Source organism: Manis javanica, chromosome 2, assembly GCF_040802235.1.
Source record: "Manis javanica isolate MJ-LG chromosome 2, MJ_LKY, whole genome shotgun sequence".
NCBI lineage: Eukaryota > Metazoa > Chordata > Mammalia > Pholidota > Manidae > Manis > Manis javanica.
This window is the reverse complement of record NC_133157.1, coordinates 160,565,851-160,586,124: the sequence shown is the minus strand read 5'-3', so window position 1 is coordinate 160,586,124 and position 20,274 is coordinate 160,565,851. Positions and strand designations below refer to the sequence as shown.

General features: G+C 44.2%; 1 protein-coding gene across 3 annotated transcripts in view; it reads right to left on the bottom strand.

The window, feature by feature from the left end:
- Positions 1-531: 531 nt before the first annotated feature.
- Positions 532-20,274, bottom strand: part of KCNB2 (potassium voltage-gated channel subfamily B member 2) — a 391,562-nt gene continuing 371,819 nt past the window's right edge. For 2 of the 3 annotated variants that reach the window (XM_036998300.2, XM_036998299.2), the window contains one exon: positions 532-3,152. In XM_036998300.2, coding sequence (XP_036854195.1) covers positions 996-3,152 — 2,157 coding nt within the window. In that variant the 3' untranslated portion in view covers positions 532-995. The remainder of the gene's footprint in view (positions 3,153-20,274) is intronic. The other variant, XM_036998298.2, reaches the window with a different exon arrangement.

Sequence of the window (20,274 nt, the reverse complement as noted above, 5' to 3'; positions counted from 1 at the left end):
ACCTTTTGGAATCTCCATTTTGGCATATCTGCAATTCTGTCATTAGATCTTACAAAAAAAAGTTATGTTGTATACAAGTGGGAAATAGTGTCATCTTTAGATGGCTAACATACAATTTTTTTTTTTTAGAAAAGAACTGGTTTCCAAATGTGGCGTGCCACTAAAAAAATTTAGTTATATGATGTAACCTTTTAATGTTTACAGGTTTTTTAAAAAATAGGCTGTGTCATGATAAATGTAATTGATTGGCAAAAATTTCAAGCTTAAATTCCAGATTTTTTGAAGATGTATCTGGTCATTAAATCTTGCCTATTTTCATGATTTATAAACAAAATCACAAATGCCACAACTAAGCAGAAGCAAAAAAAGAAAAATGCACCCTATGAATTTTATCACAAGTAAATAAAAGTACTGTATTCCTTTAAGTAAATGTACTTATAAGAGCTTTATAACCCAAAGCAAGATAAGTGAGATGGTTTAAGAAGAGGTTGCCATTTTGCAACGAGAATTCTGTACAGCTCCTCCAGGCAGTAGCTGTGAGGGCAGTATCTGTCTCAGAAACTTGTTTCCATGTGTTCTTCATAATTTTGCATTGCAAGCTCAAAGCACCTTGCTACTCATAATTATGAATACATGCAATGACATTTCATCCTTTCATGTGCAAATTCTAAAATTCACTGTAACAGAAAAGTTAAAAGTTGAAAATCTGTCTACAATTTGAAATGAAAGGATCAAAAATGTCAGACATTGCAGAATACTGGTTCCTAATAGAGCTCTCTTTATTGGTTCATTGTTCTTCAGTCATTTTTGTTTGTTTGTTACAAAATGCAGTCTTGACTCTTTATTTAAACAGTACTTAAACTAACTGTTCATGCCATGCAAAAAATAACATTTTATGCACTTTTTTGGGGGGGCTTCCCCTTTTGTTTTAGTTCACAGGCATTATTAACCGCATTTTTAAGAAACAAGTTTTTTTTTATTGCTTTTGTAACTAGTCACATGCTGGTTTCACGTGTGGGACAATAACCCGTGTCTCCTGGGTTGGAATGAATTTCTGGGACAAACAAGTGGTTTTCCATCTTGCACCCTTCTTGAATATTGTCCATTTTCACTTCAGCCACAGCATGGTAAATGTCTTGCCTACAGTTGTGACTTGGGTCCTGGGGGGAGGAAGGGCCCACACAGGCCTCTTCTCTTAAAGGGTCTCTTCCATCACTAGGTGTATCTGCAAAGCAATTTGGGCTGGAGTCTGCTTGTTTGTCCTGCCTTTCCCCTTGGAGCTCTAAAAAGTCATCATCTTCACCCGTGTCTATTTCAGTGAAGCTCCTCCTCTCTCTTGACGAGAAAGGAAAGAGTTTCTGTTTGGGAAACCGAGGGGTCAGCCCTTTGGGAGGTCCCTGACAATGTGCTGAACCCTCAGCGCTCAGCAAGGGTCTGTCTGCCCGGGCAGGGGTTTCTTCTAAGAGGATGGTGCTTATGAGCTGTGGGGTGGTGAGCGAAAAGTCCGCTGTGGTGACCGGTAGGGGCCTGGCCGTGCTGGGCGGGGTCTGGGGTGCACTGCCTTTGTTTTCCTTGAAGTTCACTTTGAGCGATCTGGATTTCAGTGGGTTGCTGCCTTTCAGAGAGCTCTTGGGGCTCTCGGAGTTACTGTCAGATGGCACAGGGCCGTGTACCCCACTTTGGGCACTGCTGGCATCAAGGTTCACAGTTACGTCTACTGGAGCATATTCCAGGGCAGCATTCCTGGCCACAGGCCCTTTCTCTCTGATGAGTGTCAGCAACGGGGGCCCCCTGGCTCTTTGGTGCTCTTCTGTCCCTGTGAGGTCAGGTGGGAACCTCATCTGCAAGTGAGAAGCCGAGGGAGGCGGCAGCGGTGACCTCTCAGTCTCGGTGAAGTCAGTGGCACAGCTGGTGAAGCTGTCGATGCTGGAGGTGCTTTTCATGTCCACGATGACCTCGGTCTGCGCCACTGCCAGCTGCTCCTGCCGGCAGACCACTTCTTCCATTTCTATCTCTTCTTCATACGCAGATGGCTGCTCAGGCTGTTCTTGGCAGTTGGCGTTAGGGTGAGTATGAGGCTGTGTCTTGGTGATTTCATTGTACAGCATCTCCAGTTTCTGAGCACTCAGATGCTGGGGGCTGGAGGAAGAAGTGTTGTTCAGCTGCTCGTGGGAGTCTTTTTGGCTTACTTCCTGGTACTTATTCTCGTAGGACTTGTTGGAGCTTGTTTCTGACAGCGCCTTCCTGGCCCACTTCCACCGGCTTGGAGACAGGTGATTGTCATCAGCCGAGTCCTTCGTATTGGCTGACTCCCCTGCCTTCTCCACGGCCACGTCTATCAGTTCCATACTTCGAGCAAAGGCGTCTTTTAAGTTCATAGAGACGATGCTTCCATTCCTTTTGGCCCGCTCAAGAGCCTCTCGCCTTTTAATTGCCTTCTCCTGGCGTTTCTGCTCCTTGTAAAACTCAGAAAAGTTGTTCACAATGATTGGGATTGGAAGGGCAATCACCAGAACCCCAGCAATACAGCAGAGGCCCCCCACGATCTTCCCTAGCAATGTTTTTGGGTAGATGTCACCGTAGCCCACAGTGGTCATGGTGATGGTGGCCCACCAAAACGATGCTGGGATACTGGTAAACTTGGTAGCATCTTCATCCTTCTCAGCAAAAAATACCAGGCTGGAAAAGATCATTATCCCCATGGCCAGAAACAATATTAATAAGCCCAATTCGTTGTAACTCCGTCTGAGGGTGAAACCCAGAGACTGCAGGCCTGTCGAGTGCCTGGCGAGTTTCAGGATCCTGAGGATGCGCATGATCCGGAAGATCTGAACCACACGCCTCACGTTTTGGAACTGCAGCACGCTCTTGTTGGACTCTGTGAGGAAAATGGTGACATAATATGGCAGGATGGCCAGCAAATCAATGACGTTTAGGGGGCCTTTAAAGAACTTCCATTTATTGGGTGAGGATAGGAACCGTAAAAGGTACTCCATGGTAAACCACGCAATACACACAGCCTCCACATGGGCTAACTGGGGGTTGTCATTGGGTTGTCCAAATTCATCCATTTCCTGCAGCTCTGGTAGAGTGTTGAGAGACAGAGCAATGGTGGAAAGTACGATGAACAGGATGGACACAATGGCCAAGATCTGGAAAAGAGAAGGAAGCCCAAGTTAGCAAGCCCTCTTTGTTCTTTAGGCAGCTAACAGATAAGGATTCACCACTCTTTAAGTGGTGTGGAGTGCTCAAAGATTCTGAGAAGGTGACTTAACAATCTCAAATTCCCCAACTAATGCAAATACATTCACTGTTTTACAAGTTCATTGAACTTAGAGACCAAACATAATTTATATCTAAATTTCAGGAACTAAGAAGCAATTTGAGAAAAATTTATGCCCCGTCCCCCCAGTCTGCCTCACTGTTCATAAGCACAGGTGTGTGAGTAACCACCACATGGAATAGTTTTGGGGGAGCAATCATCTCTTTTAGTTGTCCATTAACTTTCCTCTCTAAACTACTGGTTTGTGTTTCCTTAAGTGAATCACCTTACATGCTATATAAGCTAGACAGAATTCATGATTTCTGCAAGTTTTATTCTATAGTAAAAAACTCGAATGGAGAGACGCTATGGATTTTAGTACAACAATGCTTCTTGTAGAACAAGTACTATTTATGTGGTGAGTGCTGATGGCAGAACCACATCAGGAGAGCCTTCATCCGGGATGTGTGGACTTGTGACCAGCATCATGTGGGAAAGGAAGATGATGGGCTCACTTCATTCAGTCAAGGGAAGTTTTGTAAAGAAGAGCTTGTAGACCATCGCTGATGACTTCGATGCAGGGCAGACATTTGGGGCTGAGGAAATTGCTGCACCATGTCAGGTGCGGGAGCAGAGAAAAGCTCAGCAAGAAGTGAGAAAATCGACTGCCTGGATTTTGGGGTCAGTCTGAGCTCAGGGCCTGGCTTTATCACTCACTGTGTGACCATGGGCAAGTTATTTAAATCTGTTGAATGAAGACAGCAGTCATAGCTATTTCATGCTATCCATTTTCTTCACATCCTTCTAAGTTTCTCCCCCTCTGGGTTATTCTCGTTACTCTTCCCCCTCTGTCCTCTTGTGCCTCCTTTATACCTTCATGTATTTTTAATTCTCATTCTTCCAGCTCCCATCTTTCCTCTTAAATCTCTATAAAGTAAAACCACATATAATGGATTTCAGAAGGTGTTATGGGTAAAGAATTATGGTTTCTTTAACTTAAAGAACAGTATTTCATTATTGGTGTTGTACGTTTTTTTCTTAAGGAAACCTAAGCCAAGTTTTTTTTATTGGAGTATATTTCAGAATTTCCTTTAAAAAATGTGAATTAATGAATCACAATAGAAAAAAAGGTTGTCGTCATTTACTCTAAGAGACTGTGAAGGCTAAAGTTAGGAATTTCTTCAAGGAAGTTTAGACAAACCCATGGAGAATGGATTTGGAGGGCTTATTAAGGCCAAGTTGGGAATGCTCACCTCAAAACTCTACCTTCAGGACCAATGGCAGGTGATGTTCACAATATTTTTCTAATTCCAGTCATGTATGCAAATATTCCTTAGGGAGCATTGTTCAGATCCCATCCAGTAAGTAACCAGTTCATCTGCATTTTCTAGGAGGTCACACTGTTGTTAATATACCTTTATGCATTCAGTACTGGGACCATCGCCATCATTTTTGTACTGGAATCTACATTCTAGATTTTCTGTATCGTCTTATCTGTTCACCTGTCCACTTTGGATGCATCTTACTGATGCCTGTCACTTCAGAGAGCAAGCAGAAAAGTAAATGCAAATGAAATCATTCTATTACCTTCCAAGCTTTTGGACAAAGAGCAAAGTGGGAGGTCCAAGGTGGACCTTCAGTTTTCTTTGATTCCACAATTAGAACTAGATTGTAAATCAGTCTTTGGTCACTGCTTTTGGGAAATAATGTGGTACTGAATAGTACTAATGCAGCCTATATAGTCTGCTGATGGCAACTTGACAAATATGGCTATATTTTACACACAGAAATTCAGCACATGCACATGATTTGGAATATATTCTTGAAGGAAAAGAATGACCAAAGAGAAACCTAATTACCCAAGCCCTCAGCAGCCTCACATTCACATTAAGGAAACATGAGTATTGAAGTGCATTATTTTGTCTGATGTTTAAATTCAACCTGTCATACCCATTTGCTCTCAATTGAGAGGAATGGCTTATTTTACATATCTTGTGCTGCTTGGATTTCTCCCAGAAAGACAGCATGTTAGACAAATTATTCAATATATACCAAAGATGATGTGTAGTGCAATAAGCCAAATGCAAATTTATTGTTTTATTGTAGGGATTTTTTTAAACAAAATAAATATAATAAGTGTGAAATTCTGCTTTCAGCTAGAACATGGATATTTACTTTAGTACAGCAGACCCTATGGCATTTAGGTATTGCTTCATTTATCATAGCTATGCACAAGCTTGAATTTTAATTCCTGTCACCTCCAACAACTGGCCTCCCAAGCTGGCTGTTGCAGCGCTAGCAAATAGACTTATGTTTGTCCATGGCAAATGAAGTGGAAATTCAAATAATTAGCTGTACCATACTAGTCAACCCCCTTGGAGATTTGGATTAGACCATCTCCAAGGTTCCTTTCATCTCTAACATTTGGTGATTCTCTTTCTAAACTAAAACATTTTGCTAATTCCAGTCAGTCTGCAAACCAAACCAGATCATAGCTGATCCTGTCATTTGCCTGAATTGGCAAAATACAATATTGTTGCTTAAGAAATAAAAAATTCAAAAGGAAAGTCCTTGAAAAATATTGCACTATTATGTTTCCAGCACTTAGTTCCAGACACTCTTTCTGGAAAAAATTTTTCTTCCCTGTTGAATTGCCTAGATAATGATTTTAGTTCTTCTCATAAATACAGAAATTCATAGGATAACATGGAGTTAAGATTAGGGTTCCAAGCACTTGCATTAATAGGCACCAAAAGTTGGTTGCATTGATTTGTGTTTGCGAGAGGAAGTTGGGCAGTCAGACACTTGCCTTGATTATACCAACCTGTTGATGTTATATCCTTTGAAGGGATGTAATGGTGTTTATTTAAGTTGACAGGAATGAAAAGGCCTGTGACAAACATCAATTGGATCATGAATAATTTTGAACAATTTTCTACTTTCAGAAAAAGGACAAAACAGAAGTCTATAAGCCAAAGGTCAAGATCATTTGTTGAAGGGGGAGGCAAGAAGTTGGTTAGTATATTATGATTTTCATCCACTCATCTTTTATATCTAGTTTTTTTCCAGAGGACTACCAAATGCAGCAAGTCAGAAATTAAACCCGGTGATTTGACTAAAGGAAGAGCCATCAAAGATCATTTGCAGTTCTCGTTTCCCATAGTCCTTGAGCATATGATTCTGTCCCCTAAGGCTGGGGGTCCTTGGTTCACTACTAGCCCTTCTCCCAAATGTTCTCTTGGCCCTCTGAGATAAAGCGCTCTCAGCTGATTTGCACACACAAGTAGGAATCTCTTCCCTGCTGACACCACCACCACATGACAGATGCAAAGAAGGAGCCTCCCGGGAAGGTTCAGGCATTCTTCAATTATTTTGGCCCTGTGGATAACAGGGACCCAGGACTCAACCCCCTGCCCCCCATTTGTGGGCTGCTGAATGAGGGGCTTGAAAAGACTTAGTCATCCATGCACAAGCTGATATCAGCCATAAGCCTGCATAATGCTTTCACCTGGGGTGGGGTGGCGTGTAAGAAACAACCCAGTTCACATACTATCAAATTCTTTTGTTAGAATTTGACTCTTACATACCAAATCAATTCTTTGAAAAGAGAGTTGAAGGGTCTGAGTTTGAATCTTGGTTTTGATCTACTTTATATTAGGTTTGTGACCTTGGGCACCGTAATCATCTTTTCTGGGACTCAGTGTCCCCATCTGGAATATGTGGAGAATACTTGCTTTGCTTACCTACACAGCACTGTGTTGAGACTCTGGTGGTTAATTTTATGTGCCCACTTGTCTAGGCTGTGATGCCCAGTTGTTTGGGGCATCTGTACTATGGTACCATCTCACTGTACCATAGGTAAGGTACAGTGAAGGTATTATTTATTGCAATTAATATTTGAATCAGTAGACTTTGAGTAAAGTAGATTATTTTCCATAATGTGAGTAGGCCTCATCCAATCAGTTGAAGGTCTCAAGAATGAAGACCAATTTCCCAAAGAATAAGCAATTCTGCCTCAAGACTGCAACACAGACACCCTGCCTGAGTTCCTAGTCCACTTGGCCTCTCTGTGGATTTCAGACTCAAGACTACAACATCTTACCTGAATTTCCAGCCTGCTGTGTTGCCCTATGGATGTCAGAATTGCTAGTTTTTACAATTGTGTTAATCAGTTCTTAGTATGTCTTTCTCTCATTCTCTCTCATATATGTATAATTACAATATATAATCTCTCCTTTATAACAATATCTTTCCTATTATATATCATATTATACTGTATATATTATGTATACATATGTATACATATATATGATATGCATATATATTGTATATCATACATGATACATCCTTGTGATGAAGTCTTATTAACAGCAGTGCTCCAGAAGGAGTGACAAACCCATATTGTGGGGAGTCTGGGCTTCTGAAGCCTTGAAGCAGTATCTTCCAGTAAGTTCCTCCCTTTTTAGCTTAAGTTTGCTAGAGTTTTGATCAGCGTCTGTTATACCCATAGAACCTTACGACTTTCTTAAATAATCATTTGAAAATTTCATAGGAGATAGTTTTGCTCCTTAAACAAGATTTTAGAATTATGGCAGCCAATGACACCTATTTTCCATAGAATTTCTTACAGTGTCTAACACACAGCACACTTCATAAATTTTTTGAATAAATGAATAGCCAAAAAGTAAGGGAGAAGCCCACAGAACTGGAGGAAATGGGAATGGGCCTTGAAGTAACAAAATATTTTCTAATCACCCAAGAAGAATATGACAGTTTCTTAGTCATTTTCTGTTGCTTCCATGTGGCCGAAAGTCAGCCTAAAAGCTTAAGCCAGCAACAAGATTTTTTTTTAATGATAGAAATTCATAGTACAAATACCCCATTTTGTGATAACAGACCAGTTTTACATGTTCAGCAACATAATCTTTTCCTAGGTTTAAGCTCTATACTTATATTAATCCTTTCTTTTTTTCATTACACTGAGGAAACTGCTTTTTTTTTTACCTTATTCTTTGATGAGCCTACTTTTGACTATTTATTAGCTTTAGGCTCCATCTTATAGAAGGATATGTTCTCTTAAAGAAAAGTGCTGTATCCATTCTATGTCACATTTCCTTGCTGAGAATGATTCAGAGCCTGCAGTTAATCCAACCCATGAATGAAGTGATAGTTCCATGCATTGATCTGGATGGATTCAGGTTTGGATAATAAAATGTGAAGCCACTGAGAAGAATTAATAATGTAGGTCATTCACTAAAAAATACATACAACAAATACAAGTACCATATGGTCTCACTTGTATGTGTGATCTAAAACAAAACAAAGCCCCCAAACTCATAGAGAACAGAGTGGTGCCAGAGGCAAGGGGTGGGGGTGGGCAAAATGTGTGTGGGGGTCACAAGGCACAAACTCTCACTTATAAAATAGATAGCTCATAGGGATGCAGTGTATAGCACGGTGACTTACAGTTAATAATTCTATGTAGCATATTTGAAAGTTGCTTAGAGAGTCAACCTTAAAAGTTGAAGGGTCCCCACCAGTAAGATGGCAAACTTCCGGCTTCTCTTCGGGGTCCTCAGTTCCCGCCGGCGCCACCTGAAGCCCAATCATCTCTCGCCCCCCTCCCAATCCCAGCACCTAGCCAACAGCCACCAGCCCTGTAGAAGTGACACCTCAATCAATTCATGCCCCCTCCTATATAACCCAGCACCTTTCCCTAATAAAGCGGAACTCTCCGGTGAATTGCTGCTATGTGTCGCTCCTTTCCTTTCATTGGTGCCGAAACCCGGGAGACGGGACACCCCAACTGGGCCCCGTCTTCCCCCGACACCAGCAGCAGCTTGCCCTCATCCTCTTTTTCCGGCGCTGGTTCATCACACTCACCACTCCTCTCTGGCCTTTAGGTAAGTTTTCCCCCCAGAGTGGGCCACTCTTCCCCGAGCTATCGCAGTGCCATTGACCGTGATCGTCCGGCAAGGCCCTGACGCTCGGGGATGAGGAGGGAATGCTCCCCGCCTCAGGCCTTCACGGCTGCGGCGGACCCTCAGGCCCCTCCTCCAAAAGCCATAAATCCCCGCCTCAAGCCTTTACGGCTGCGGCGGACGCTCAGGCTCCTCCTCCGACAGTCAAACGCATTCACCATCCCTTCCATCAGTGCTGAAAGTTTTTAAGCAAAATTTCCCTGGGGTGGGCCACTCTTCCCCGAGCTATCGCAGTGCCATTGACCGTCATCGTCCGGCAAGGCCCTGACGCTCGGGGATGAGGAGGGAACTCTCCCCGCCTCAGGCCTTCATGGCTGTGGCGGACCCTCAGGCCCCTCCCCAAACAGCCATAAATCCCCGCCTCAAGCCTTTACGGCTGCGGCGGACGCTCAAACCCCTCCTCCGACAGTCATCAATCCCCGCCTCAGGCCTTCACGGCTGCGGCTGACTCTCAGGCACCCCCCTCCAACAGCCATAAACGAGGTGACTCCTTTGTGGATGAGAACGCTCCCTTTTCCCCCCCTCCTCCTTCTGCTCCGTCCGCCGAAAACGCCTAGCGCTAGGTACCTCGTGACTCCGGCACTCTGCCTTCTTAGGGAAGTCTGGGTGATGACCCACACTTCCCAAGAAATTCCGACTCGTATAGGAGTTTCCGCAGACCACCAAGGATCATCGGGGACGCCCTTTGTCTCCTTGTGGTATGCTTCCAGTCCGAGGATCTCCGTTCGTCTTCCCGTTTGTCTCCTTCTCTGTCCTTTAGCCATGGGAGCCTCCTCATCCCTCCCTGAAAGTTCACCTCTTGAATGCCTGCTTAAGCATCTGGCTACCCTCTCCCTGACGCCTGATATAAAACCAAAACTTCTCCATAAATATTGCTCCCAAGATTGGCCGACATACCCCCCTAGACAATAACAAGCAATGGCCCGCAGGGGGAACTCTTGATCCTAACATCACTCGCGATCTTTTTAACTACTGCCAGCGCCTGAAAAAATGGAAGGAGATTCCCTATATCGAAGCTTTCCGCCTCCTCCTCTCCCCGCCCCCTCCCAAGTTCTCCTAGCCTGCAAGCCACCGCCCCTGCAGAAGCCTCCTGTTCACTCCCTTCCCCTTCTTCTCCTACAACAGCCCTTCTCCCTTCCTCCCCAACCATCTCCTCCCCCATCTCACCTCCTCCACCTTCATTCCCTGCAGATTAAGCCTGAGCCTTTCAGCCCCCCTTTAACTAGGTCCCAGGGGCCTCCTCTGTCTTTGCCCTCATCACCTGTTTCTCCCCTGTTAGGGACCGCCTTTGTCTTCTCACATGTTTGTAGAGAGAATGGGAAAGCACCTCCCCCCATGTCTGAACGCAGCATGGGAAAGCACAAGCTAGAGAACAACCGGTGCAGTCCTTAGAAGTTATCTGTCCACAAAAACATATCTTGCCAAGACTCCTCACTCTGAAAATAGGGAGACCTTGAAGATGTGTAGAAACACCGCCCCTGCTTCTAGTTATGCCCTTCCCCCACTTGCCGATGTGGCAGGAATAGAAAACAACGCATTCCGTAAGCAATTAACTGGAGCCCTGCTGTAGCTCAGTAGAGCATGGGACTCTTAACATCAGAGTCATGAGTTCAAGCCCAACTAAAGCAGCAGAGGCAAGCAGCTGGGCTGCTAGCTGGTGACATGTGGGTCCGATTCTATCTTTATTTTCTTTGCCCCCCTTCCGCACTTCAGGACCTGCTCGACTAGGCACGGCTAGACCGCGTCACTCCCCCACAGACTGAGCCAGAACCCTTCAGTCCCCCTCAGACTCAGTCCCGAGAGCCTCCCAAAATTATTGCCCCCCTCTGGGAGGTAGCAGGATCCGAAGGCATCGTGCGCGTTCACGTCCCTTTCTCCTTAAGAGATTTAGCCTAACTAGAGAAACGCCTAAGTTCCTTTTCCACTGATACCATGACATACATCAGGGAGTTTCAATAGACCCTCCAGTCTTACAGCCTCACACATTATGACATTTTCATGCTCCTGGCCAATACTCTCCTCCCTGAAGAGCGTAGACGAGTTTAGGACTTCGCCCAAATGCAGGCTACTGAAACCCACAGGACTGACCCCACCTATCCCCCTGGCCCCACTGCTGTCCCCGAACAAGACCCACACTGAAATTATAAGACCGCCATGAGTCTCCGCTCTCGAGATATTTTTGCCTCCTGCTTAATAGCAGGTCTGAAAAAGGGCAGCTTGTAAAGTAGTCAATTTTCAAAAGCTCCAAGACATAATTCAAAAGAGAGATGAAATCCCCTCCGAGTTCTTAGACAGACTCACTCAAGCCCTATTACAGTATACCAGCCTGGACCAAGAAACACCTGAAGCAAGACATGTCCTTATGACATACTTCCTAGCTCAAGGCTACCCTGACATTAAAGCTAAACTCAAAAAGTTAGAACAGGGACCCGCTACCCCACAGACTGAGATCCTAACAGTGGCCTTTAAAGTCTTCCATAAGCGGGAGGAGGAGAAAGAATGCCGTAAACAAAAGGCTGATCAGGCCAATTTCCAGATGTTGGCCCAGCTGATAAAACCACAACCTGGGCGCCCCTCTACAAACAAGCCCCCCCAAGAGCTTGTTTCAAGTGCAGAAAAGAGGGACATTGGTCAAGGGCGTGCCCCTCCCCCAGATCTCCTACCACCCCATGCCCCAGATGCCACAAAAAGGGCCACTGGGGGTCTGATTGCCCAACCACCCGAAGGGGAGGCTGTACGAACAACCCCCATCCTAAGCCCGCCGTAGTGGGGCTGGCAGAAGAAGATTGATGGGGCCCGGGGGCTTCTCGCCTGACCATTTCCATCACCAAACAGGAGCCCAGGGTTACTTTAACAGTAGACAGTCACCCCATCTCCTTCCTCCTAGATACAGGAGCCACCTTCTCAGTCTTGTGAGAATACTGGGGCCCTACCACGCCAGCCATTACTCCTATAGTCAGAGTAAGAGGTAAACAGATTTTCCCATTAAACCCCCCACCCACCCTTTTATGCACAATCCAAGACAATCCCATACCTTTCTCCCACTCCTTCCTGGTTATGCCCCAGTGTCCCATCCCTTTACTAGGACGAGACATCCTTTCCCTCCTCCACGTTTCCATAACTATATCCACTCCCACAGCCCCCAGTACTCCCTTTCTGATGGCCCTCATAGCCGATGACCCCCCTCTACCCAATGAAAGCTCCGGTTCTGACCTCATACACCCTGTAAATCCCAAAGTTTGGGACATTACAAGCCCCTCCGTGGCCCTATGTCCCCCTGCCTCTATCAAATTATGTGACCCCTCTCAGTATATCTGTCAGGCCCAATACCCCCTAACCACTTCAGCCCTCATAGGCCTCCAACCCATCATTCAAGCAGACCCACTCACTCCCCATTTAATACCCCCATATTACTGTTAAAAAAACCAACGGATCTTTCCACCTTGTCCAAGACCTTCACCTCATCAACATAGCCATTGTCCCTATCCATCCCTTAGTTCCAAATCCATACAGCCTCAGCATCCCACTTCTCAGTCCTAGATCTCAAAGACATACCCCCATATTAGCTGTTAAAAAAACCAACGGATCTTTCCGCCTTGTCCAAGACCTTTGCCTCATCAACATAGCCATTGTCCCTATCCATCCCTTAGTTACAAATCCATACAGCCTCAGCATCCCACTTCTCAGTCCTAGATCTCAAAGACCCATTTTTCTATCCCTCTAGACCCCTGCTCCCAAGATTTTTTCATCTTCACCTGGATGGACCCATACACAAGACATTCTAAACAACTCACTTGGTCAGTTTTGCCACAAAGCTTCCGAGATAGTCCCCATATTTTTAGACAGGTCCTAGCTCAGGACCTCAAACAGTTTCATCATGATCACTCCAAGTCCACCTTATAATACATAGACAATCTTCTACTCTGCAGTCTCTCGTGGGAACAGTCTCAACTTGACACTGCCTCCCTACTTAACCTTCTAGCTTCCAGAAGTTACCGAGTATCCCCCGTCAAAGCTCAAATCTCTTCCCCTCCTGTCACTTACCTCAGATTCCTTCTATCTCAACAAAGAAAGTCCATTACCTTAGACAGAAAATGGCTCCTCTCTGACCTGCCCATTCCCAAAACCAAGACAAAAATCCTTTCCTTTCTAGGCCCTTTCTAAGCCTAGCTAGATATTTTAGAACGTAGATCCCTAACTTCTCCCTGCACCCTGTTGGCAAGACCCCTATACAACCTCAGCAAGAGCCCCCCTAAAAAACCATTATCCTCCTCACCCCGACACTCCTTCATTAAGCTCCGTCAAGCCCTTGTAGAAGCCCCAGCTCTCCATCTTCCTGATTTGTCGAAGCCCTTCTCATTATACATTCATGAGAGGTCCAGTCAAGCTCTAGGAGTCCTAGGCCAATATGCTTTGCCCCAGTAGCTTATCTCTCCAAGCAATTAGACCCCACAGTACAGGGATGGGCCCCCTGCCTACGAGCATTAGCCGCTAGACAGCTCTTGCAGAAAGAAGCTCATAAACTGACATTCAGAGCGCCCCTTACCATTCTGTCCCCACATCACCTAAAAGATCTCTTAACCTACAAAAGTTTACAGACTCTCCCTCCCTCCAGACTCCTGACCTTACTGTCCTCTTTCCTCCAAAATCCCATTCACCCCCTTTGCCATCCATACCCGAATCATGACTTTTTCCTCCTTTACTGCTCTCTCGCTTTTTTTCCTCATTCCTATTGTCTTCCCCACCACCCCAGCCTCCTTTGTATGGCGATTCAAAGTCAGACAGACTTACACACAGCATCAAACAAAAGTTACTGCCCTTATTGCCACACCAAACTTCCCTCTGAAAAGCTGCTCTGAGCCTTTATACCTCCACTTTCCTCCCTCCACTGAAGTGTTCACTAGCAGCTACCCTTATTCTCCCTACCTCTGCTTCCTCTGTGACCAAAAACAAGCCTATTGCAGGCGATGGCCAGATACCTACAGGAGATGTCCCTACTAGTCTTGCACAATTCACTACATAGGTAACTTCCAGTACCCACAGTATTACTCCTCCAACCGTTTCATGAAATATCCCAACGGCTCATTCTCCTTATCAATCCCAGATCCCTGGGACTCTCGATGGGCTGCCAGAGTCACAGCCTCAGTTTACTACGGGGGGTCCTCGACCCTCCACAGTACCCTTCATATCTCTCGAAAGTATGTTCCCTCTCATTCCCAGATCTCTCAAGTTGCATCAGATAGCAGACATTCCGAAAAAGTCATTATCCAAACTCTTGATAGTGCCTCTTCATCTTCTTATCCCCACCCCTCTTCCCATTTCTCCTACTCTTCATTACAGCTCATTCAGGACACCACCATCTTTCTCAACCACACCCTTAACACAGACAATTGTTTCTTGTGCGCATCACTACAGCACCCACTGCTGGCCGCCGTGCCCCTTAATATTTCCAACTACTCCTTCCATGCAGAAAGACAACCCCTCTGCCCCCTGGCAGACATACCCCTATGAGAACCAGAATACGCAGATAATCTCACCATCCACCACTGTGTAAACCCAACTCCACCCCCCTCCAGCGCACTTCACTGCCTCTCTATCTACACCCCTACCTCCGGCTCTAAGACTTTTACGCAACCGGGACACTTCTTTTAGTGTAATGGCAGTCTTTTCAACTCACTGCCTCTCAACTCCGATACACCCTGCATTCTCGTCACCCTAATCCCACAGTTAACACTTTACAGCATGGCAGAATTCCTTGAGCTCCAACCTCCCTTGCCCTCGTGCACAAAAAGAGCTGCTTTCCTTCCCATCATAGTCAGTAGCTCTTGGACCACCTCAGCCATTGGGGCAGGGTTTTCGGGAGAAGCCTTGGGTCACTCTCTATAGGCAGTTAGAGATCTCAACGCCAAACTTGAGGGAGCCCTGACATCCACTGCCGATTCCCTAGCCTCTCTCCAAAGACAGGTCACTTCGCTAGCTAAAGTCACCCTTCAAAACCGGCTGGCCCTAGATCTGCTTACAGCCGAGAAGGGCGGCACCTGCGTCTTTCTCTGGGAAGAGTGCTGCTATTACATCAACGAATCTGGCATTGTAGAAACTGACATTACCAAACTCACCGACCTTGCCTCCAGTCTCCACTCTGCTTCCAATTCCAACCCATTCTCGTCAATACTAACAAACCCCCTCCTCACCTGGCTCTGGCCCATTGCAGGCCCCATAATAATCATTCTTCTCACCTGTCTCTTCTTACCCTGTATAATAAAGTTCATCAAATCCCAAGTCGGAAAAATCTCTAATCAAGCTTTCAACCAGCTTTTACTCAGGAACTACCAGCTTCTGGCCACAGAAGATCCCTCACCCTCACGTGACCTCCTCACCACATGCTGAGATGGACCCCTCTCTCCACTGGAAACTGTTCCTGGAAACAATAGCCGCAGACGCCTGGCTCCTGACACCCATATCCTCTTGGCCAACCTATGGTTACAGGGAACCTTCATTGATTTCCAAACCTGAAGAAGTCCACATCTACTCGTCCTTACTGCGGGGAGTCCTATCAACCCTTTCCTCCCAATCCTCAAGCCCTCACTCCCTTCTCCGCCCCTGTTCAGCAGGAAGCAGCCAGAGAGAAAGCAACGTCCACAAACCCATAGAGGAGAAAGGGGGGAATGAAGGGTCCCCACCAGTAAGATGGCAAACTTCCGGCTTCTCTTCGGGGTCCTCAGTTCCCGCCGGCGCCACCTGAAGCCCAATCACCTCTCGCCCCCCTCCCAATCCCAGCACCTAGCCAACAGCCACCAGCCCCGTAGAAGTGACACCTCAATCAATTCATGCCCCCTCCTATATAACCCAGCACCTTTCTCTAATAAAGCGGAACTCTCCGGTGAATTGCTGCTATGTGTCGCTCCTTTCCTTTCACTCATCACAAGTAAAACACCTTTTAGTAACTATGATGGGTAATAACTAGACTTATCATGGTGATCATTCCACAACACATACAAATATTGAGTCATTATGTTGTACACCTGAAAGTAATAGAATGCTATATGTCAACAATACCTTCATTTAAAAAATACGTACGTTAGAAAGTAGACACACAAATACATACACATATCTACATATTTACACACACACACACACACAAATCCCTGTTCCATGTAATCAAAAGTTAAGTATCACAGAAAAGAAATAAAAACTTCATATGATTGTAAGCTTAAGAATGCTGCATATTCCACTTAAGGAATTTTATTTACAAGTGTAATTTGTTAAAATGCCATGTCCATATAAGCAACATCTTAGAGATGTGCAGACTTAGAACAAAATGAGAAAATGGAAGTAACCCTACCTCCCTTTTCCCCATCCTATCAATTTTCTGATTCTTTGAGAGAATAATGCATGAAAACCTGAGGAAGAAAAAACAGATTTTGAACACTTAGAGTGTTTTGAACACTAGAATATTTATAGCTCAATCCAGATGCTATAATATTCTTCCGCTTCTTGTTGGAAAAGAGTTTCTTTTGCTCTAAGGACTACGCTAATCATAAATTTTTTTTGAGATGGAATCCGTAAGGAATGTGTAGAAGTCTCCACACAGAATAGGGGATAAAGGGCATTGCAGGCCAAGAGGACAGGGTGACCAATGGCTTTGAACGCCAAAATACATGGTTTGCTTAGAAAGTTCCGAGTAATTTTGAATGGCTGGGGGCATCTTTAAGGAAGCCTGGCTGTATAAGCAGGAGTCCATGGTGATTTCAGTGCTGCTACATGTATGGGGTCGGCTGTATACTGTTCCACACAAGAGGGGGCCAATAAAGAGATTCTGACGTGAATGATGTCAGCATTATTGGTACAATGCACAACTTCCACAACCTTCCCACAGCCCTGACTTCATGAAACTGAGCAGTATGGTGTGACTAGATGTAGGTGGGGGCACAGATCCAGTGGGGTGCTTCTGGAAGTCAGGCAATGGACATATCCTGAAAGGCACTGTGAAGAAGTGTTGGAAGAAGAGTTTGGTGGGCTTCCTCTGAAGAATACAGTTTTCCTCAAAGTGTAATCCCTAGAGCAGCAGCATCTGCCTTACATGCTAACTTGTTAGGAAAATGCCAATTCTCAGGTCCTCCTCCATACTTACTGAGTCAGAAATGCAATCATTATTTTTCCTTTTAATGAATCTCTGTGGTAAACCTCATCTGAATAGTACTTTGGGGGTCAACGTCATTAAGACCACATCACAGAATGCCAGAAAACTGAAGACAAGAAAGAGTCACGCTGAAAGCAGCTCTGCCAAGGGAAACGTTAGATGGGAGCCTAATCCAGCCAGGACTGCAGGAAACTTAGGTGGTTCACTTTACATCTGCTCTCAGAGGCAGGCTGCAGAGCTGGCCCAGCGCCAGTGAGCAGCGGCCGCTCACCGATGCTTCTGCTGCATGGATGATGGCTGTTCTTCACAGTATGAAGCTGAGCATCACAAACAAGGGCCTTTACTTGAGTCCTGTTTGGCTCGTTTTGACAGCCACAACTGGGATCCCATGATTTGAACAGGTTCAAGTGCTTCTGCATTTATTAGGGACTGATGAGGTGTTTACAGGGCAGAGGGGTCCTGCTTTTTACAGATGTGTGATGTGGATCTTTTCTACAATCACATAGATATATTCACACTGTTACCTGTATAAAGTCACTCCTGGATTCTGTCATAAGGAATAGTAAGGCCTTGTCAATTAGAATGTGGTCCTTGAACAGGCAGCATCGTCTGGGAACTTACTGGAAATGCAGAATCTCAGGTACCATCCCAGGCCCACTGAATCAGAATCTGCTTTCACAAGACTCCCAAGTGATTCATATGTAGTTAGGTTTGAGAAGCTCTGACCTCAGGCACAAATACAATGCCATTAAGAAGCAAATTGTCTTTGGAGGCTCTTCCAATGGATCTCAGTTCTGGAAACAGAGGTGTGTTGTTAGGTCTTGTGGGGCTTTTCAGCACTGTTCAGAGGTCTGGGATGGGTGGGTGTAGTTCGCCAAATACAAGCTTCACAGATGATGCTGAAATGGCTCTAATCCCTCCCTGAGCTCCTGCAGTCAACAGCCATTGATGAGAGCCATTGCTTTAAATGCTTTCACATGATACAATTAGACTTAACAGCAGGAAGAATGCTGGATTACAAGTCAGATGCCTTGACCTTCTCCTTGGGTCTGCATTACTAACTTAACTGCATGACCTGAGTCAAGACATGGAGCCACAGTTTCTTCACGTAAAGGCTGGGACTAATTGAGCCAATTTCATTTACATTACTAGGTTGAAACGATGATGATGAAATTATATAATGCATGTGAAAGTGTTTGGAAAGTTATATAATTCTATATAGATGCCAATATTTTTATGGTAACCAAGTACATTTCTTCCATAGGGACTACAGACTTTAGTGAAGAATTATTAACTAGTATATGATATAAGAGGTACAACAACTCTCTTTTCACAACTTCCTGTTTGAAGTTAGCACATCCTTTCTATGAAATTGCCATTTAGCCAATTTCTGTGGATGTTGCTGGCTGAGTTCAATACGTCTGGAAGAGAGAAATGTCTGGTCCTTTTGGAAAGTCATTATACTGGGTTGAAGAGCGTCCCTGTAAGATTCACATGCACCCAGAACTTCAGGATGTAACCTTATTTGGAAATAGTCATTGCAGATGTAATTAAAGATGAAGTCTTAATGCAGTCAGGTTGTGTTATTCAATGAGAGGGACCAGTCTTAATGAGAGTTACAGCTGAGAACCCTCAAAACCATTCCGTTTATTTCCTTCAAAAGTGAATTTACTGTTATTTCAAAAGGCATAGAAGTTTGGAATCTTAGTCATCAGGAAAAACAGTTTAATTGAGAGAAACTAAGTTGTATTTACTGTTGGAAGTAAATAGCTAGGATCTGTTAAGTAGGTAATTAACACCTGCATTCTAAACAGCAGCCCAGTACAAGCTAGAACATGTGGGTCCAGAAGCCATAAAAGTCACTCTTTCCAGGGGGGTGTCAGAGAATGATAAATAAGGAAATACTACAAGAGATTAAAATGGTAAAGTTAACAAAAAAATATTCTATGATGTTAGGAAATTAAAAGACCCAATTTTAAAGCACTTCCTCTAGTGGTGGTTTATAAATTACAAGTGCCTGGGAGTTCTCGTGCTGAACCAACTTTTTACACAACAAGCACCAGCAAGTGTTCTGTGTGTCCCTGTCTCTCTGCTACTCAAGCCCCTAGTAAGCAGGACCTACCAAAACAGCCATCTGTGGATGGTTCCTTAGAATAGCACTTTTCAAACTGTGAGTAGAAAGCCCTTCCCAGGTCATAAATTAATTCCAAGGATCATAATCAGCATTAAAAAAAAAAGTGAAATAGAATAGGTAAAAGTAGAACAGAAAATATCAAGAAAGGTAAGTAATGCTTTATAAAATGATTGTTGATTGTGTGTGTGTGTGTATATATACACACACACACACAATCAACAATCATGTGTGTTTTTTATATAAATTGTAAAGAAATGCATATATATATATATACTGGGCCATAATTCCTATCCCCAAATAATAATAACAATAATTATAGTTGTTACTAAATTACAATGACTATTTTCCTTTGATGATCCATATAAAGGTAACGTGATACTAATATCTCCCAAGATGAGTGTTGGATAATTTCTATCAATGGGAGAGAAGGTTGGTGGGCTACCTTGCACAACATCCAAAATGATACAGCTCAGTCTTTCAACATTATTATTAGAACTTTGACAACTTATCTACCTGTATGTTGCTTTTGTGTTATATTCACTTTGGTCCTTTCTTAGTTTTGACATGTAGATTTCTGACCTTTTCTTTACTACTTTTTGCATTTCTGTTGCTATTTGGGTTTTGAATGGATTCAAGTAGTTTATGTCATATTTTCTACAAGTTGGGGTGATAAATTATCATTAACCACTAGCAAATCTAATTTGTAAACCTTTTTTATTAGGGTTGATAAGGTTATAAACCTTTGTTATAAGGAAAT